The following is a 3,377-nucleotide window of genomic DNA, read 5'->3' as shown; positions in this document are numbered from 1 at the left end:
AAAGAAAATTTATTATTATTACAATTTGAATTTCCCGGTAGTAAAAAAAATTACGATTGGTTGGTTGGTTTTTTTGTTTATAAATAAATAATAAAACATAATTTTTTATTTATTTATTAATGTTGTTGTTATCTAAAATCTAAAATGATAAGAATATTAGACAACTAATTTAGTTTTTTTATTCATTTTTTTTAAATTTTTAGACTAACATAAACGCTAACAAGAAAAACAATTATTTACACGGGTTAATAAATACAAAAAAAAAAAAAAAGAAATCACGGGTTATAATCTCCGGATATTCTAGAATTATCCACGGTTTTCCCTTTAATCATTTTATAATTCGATTCGGAATCCACGTTGTCTCCTTCTTTATCCTGGTGTGCCGTCATGTGTCTCGTTAAATGATGTCGTTCCCGGAAACTCTCGTTACAAACGGGACATTTTAATTTATCCATTTCCCGTCGCCTCCTCAAATGATCCGAATTCGCGTGATCGTTTTTATGATGAGATCTCATGTGGTAAACTAAATCGGATGTCATGCGGAAGGAAACGTTGCATTTGGCACAGACATTTTGCGCCGGAAGAGTTAATGCGGCCAACGAAGGTGGCAACAGGGAAGCGTTTACAAAACTCGTCGGCAATATTGGACTCGCTCCGAACATGGGAGCCGGAATGAAATTTTGACGTGCGAGACCGACGGACACGGGACTTATTAAATTATTACCAATGAACAATGAAGATTGCTTATCAACGACAACGTCTTTTTGATAATTTTGAAATCTCGGCCTTTGATTTTCGACGGGTCCATATTGAAATATTTCTTTTTTAGGTTTGAGCACGTCCGGTCCCAGGAGCACCGTATTTAATTTTTTTTCCATAATGTTATTTTTATACGACGGTGACGGTGTTCGTACGGCGTCAATGGGTGACGGCGAACGTGACGATTCTCCAATTGTCGCAGCGGAAAATCCGACACCGACTTTTTTAAATGCACTTTTTATCGTATCGTTTTCGCATGTTTCGACATCTATTTCTTGTTGCGCATCGAATTTTTTCACTTCTTGTCTTTTCGACTTGTTTTGTTTGCCCTCATCGGGCGATATTAAAAATGCAACGTCGAAACTTCTTTTTTTAGGTATGCATGTGAGATTGTCGTCGATCGCGTTGTTGTTTGTTTTTCTTATTTCCGGACTACTACGAGATTCTTGTCCTCCTTCCTTATCCGGAATCGAATACGTCATTTGATTATTGTTTAATATGGACACAGATAATCCAATGTAAGGAGGAATGGCCATTATCATCTATGAAAATAAATTAAATTAATGATTCATTCTTATAAAAAAAAAGTAAACTTATTAACTGTATTTAATAATAATAATAATAATAATAATAAAATTTTTCCTTTTGTTTAATTATATATTAAATTATTTTTTCTTATACTTAATATCAAATTTATTAACATTGATAAGAAATCATCACTTAAAAATTTATTAAAAACGTAACGCGTTAAATACATTTCTTAATTATTTTAATAAATGCAAGAGTAATAAATAAATAAACTTACCTTAATAAAAATTATTTATTAATAATTAACGAAATTTATTATTATTTAAAATAAATTCATTTAAAAAAATCACGAATAAAAATTTTTTACATAAGTTTTTATTACAATCGAATTTAAATAAAATTATCGATAACATTTTCAATTTTTTAATGATAACACACGAATCGCAAAAAATAAATAAATAAATACAAAACTTATTAAGAAAAATTTTTCTTTAAAAATTAAAAACCGAAAAAAATTTTTTAAAACAAAAAAATTGTTTCTGGTTCGGAGAAAAGTTAAAGACTGAAGAGATTTTATATTTTGAAAATTGTTGTTCAAACTGGAAACAGAAAAGAGAAAGGAGAAGAAAAAAAAACAAACAAAAAAAAAGAGAGAGAAGAGAAGAGGAGAGAAGAAGGAAAAAAAAAAAATCCATAGAAGGAAAATAGGGAAAACAGAAAAAAAAAGAAAAAGGGGAAAACCCTATTGTCGAATCTCTGTAACAAGTGTTTTCATTCCACCCCTTATTGTAATTTTACATTATTTTTTTCATATTCACAACAAATCAACTTATAACCAAACAAACGAACGAACTAACGAAAGTTTTAACTAACGTAAGTTTTAACGCTTTTTTCCTACCCTTAATTTTGCACCTTAATAATTATTATTATTATTACGTAATTTTTTTTTTAAATGTCAAATTAACGTTATACGTGGTAATAAATTCGCCATATCGCGTTTTAATTTAAAATTCGCGGTAAAATAATATTAACGATGATGATGATGATGATTATGGGGGATGATAAAAAACGCTGTGAATATAAAAAATAAAAATAAAGTAAAATCAACATTGTTACCGTAAGGAATGTATGGTGAGCTAATAAAACTCCATTTCAATGGGCGGGTTGAAAGAGCAACCAATGAGGAAATTGTTTCCCCGGAAAACGTGCTTTTCCAGATACTTACAAAGAAGAGAAAAAAAAAAGAATTTTTTTTTCTTTCTCTCTTTCTCTTTCTCTGGCTGGATTTTAAATAAGTTTTTAAGTTAAAATATTTTGTTTTCTTCTTTCAATTCTATTCTTTTTTTTTTTTTTTTTTTTTTTTTTAATTAGAAAAACTTTCGTTTAATTATTTATTTTTATTTAAAAAAAAAAATTTAATTTTTCTCACGTTGTTATCGTAATATAAAATTTTATGATTATGTCAAAATTTGAAATTAAAATTAACGGTTTTTTTTAAATATAAAATAAAAATTTTCGAAAAAGTAAACGGAATTAATTCGATGATGGAATCGAACCGGAAACGATTTAAAATCTCTACTACATTTTGAAAAGTCCATCCGGAAATTGATATTACAATGGAAAAAAAAATTTTTTTTTATTAATTAAAAAAAGGGTAATAAAACGAAAAAAAAAGTTTTGTTGTAAAACAACAACATAAGCAAAACATTCATTAAAAAAGGAAACAGAATGAAATTAATGAAGGAGAAAAAAGATATAAACTGAAATAAAAAACATAATGAGGTTCAAATGAATCGAAGAGGGAGAGAGAGGGAGATAGAGATAAAAAAAAATGAGTTTTTTTTGCTATCGAGAATTGGCAAGAAAATTAAGCAAAGGTTGCAAAAGGTTTTTATGAAGGCAATAAAAAGGATAAAATGTCGGAGGATTTGGATAAGAGAGTAGTAAAAAAAAAAAAAAAAAAAAAAAAACAATAGTTAAATTCGTGAATTTAATCTCCGAGAGAAGAGAAAAAAAACTCACGAAAAGCTTCTTCATTGAAAAACGCATGCCAAGTGATTTTTTTTTTCTTTTTTTTTACGCCGCACACA

The 3,377-nt window shown here is 28.0% G+C and overlaps 1 protein-coding gene across 1 annotated transcript; it reads right to left on the bottom strand.

The window, feature by feature from the left end:
- Positions 1-275: 275 nt before the first annotated feature.
- Positions 276-1,516, bottom strand: Phum_PHUM271650 (uncharacterized protein; the record flags this gene model as incomplete). Its single annotated transcript, XM_002426705.1, has 2 exons — positions 276-1,301; positions 1,499-1,516. The coding sequence occupies 2 exons, from the start codon at positions 1,514-1,516 to the stop codon at positions 276-278; spliced, it is 1,044 nt and encodes a 347-aa protein (XP_002426750.1).
- Between the last annotated feature and the right edge of the window lie 1,861 nt (positions 1,517-3,377).

The sequence above is a fragment of the Pediculus humanus genome, genomic scaffold (assembly GCF_000006295.1).
Source record: "Pediculus humanus corporis 1103172107647 genomic scaffold, whole genome shotgun sequence".
In the NCBI taxonomy this organism is placed as follows: Eukaryota; Metazoa; Arthropoda; class Insecta; order Psocodea; family Pediculidae; genus Pediculus; species Pediculus humanus.
This window is presented reverse-complemented; position numbering and strand designations above follow the sequence as displayed.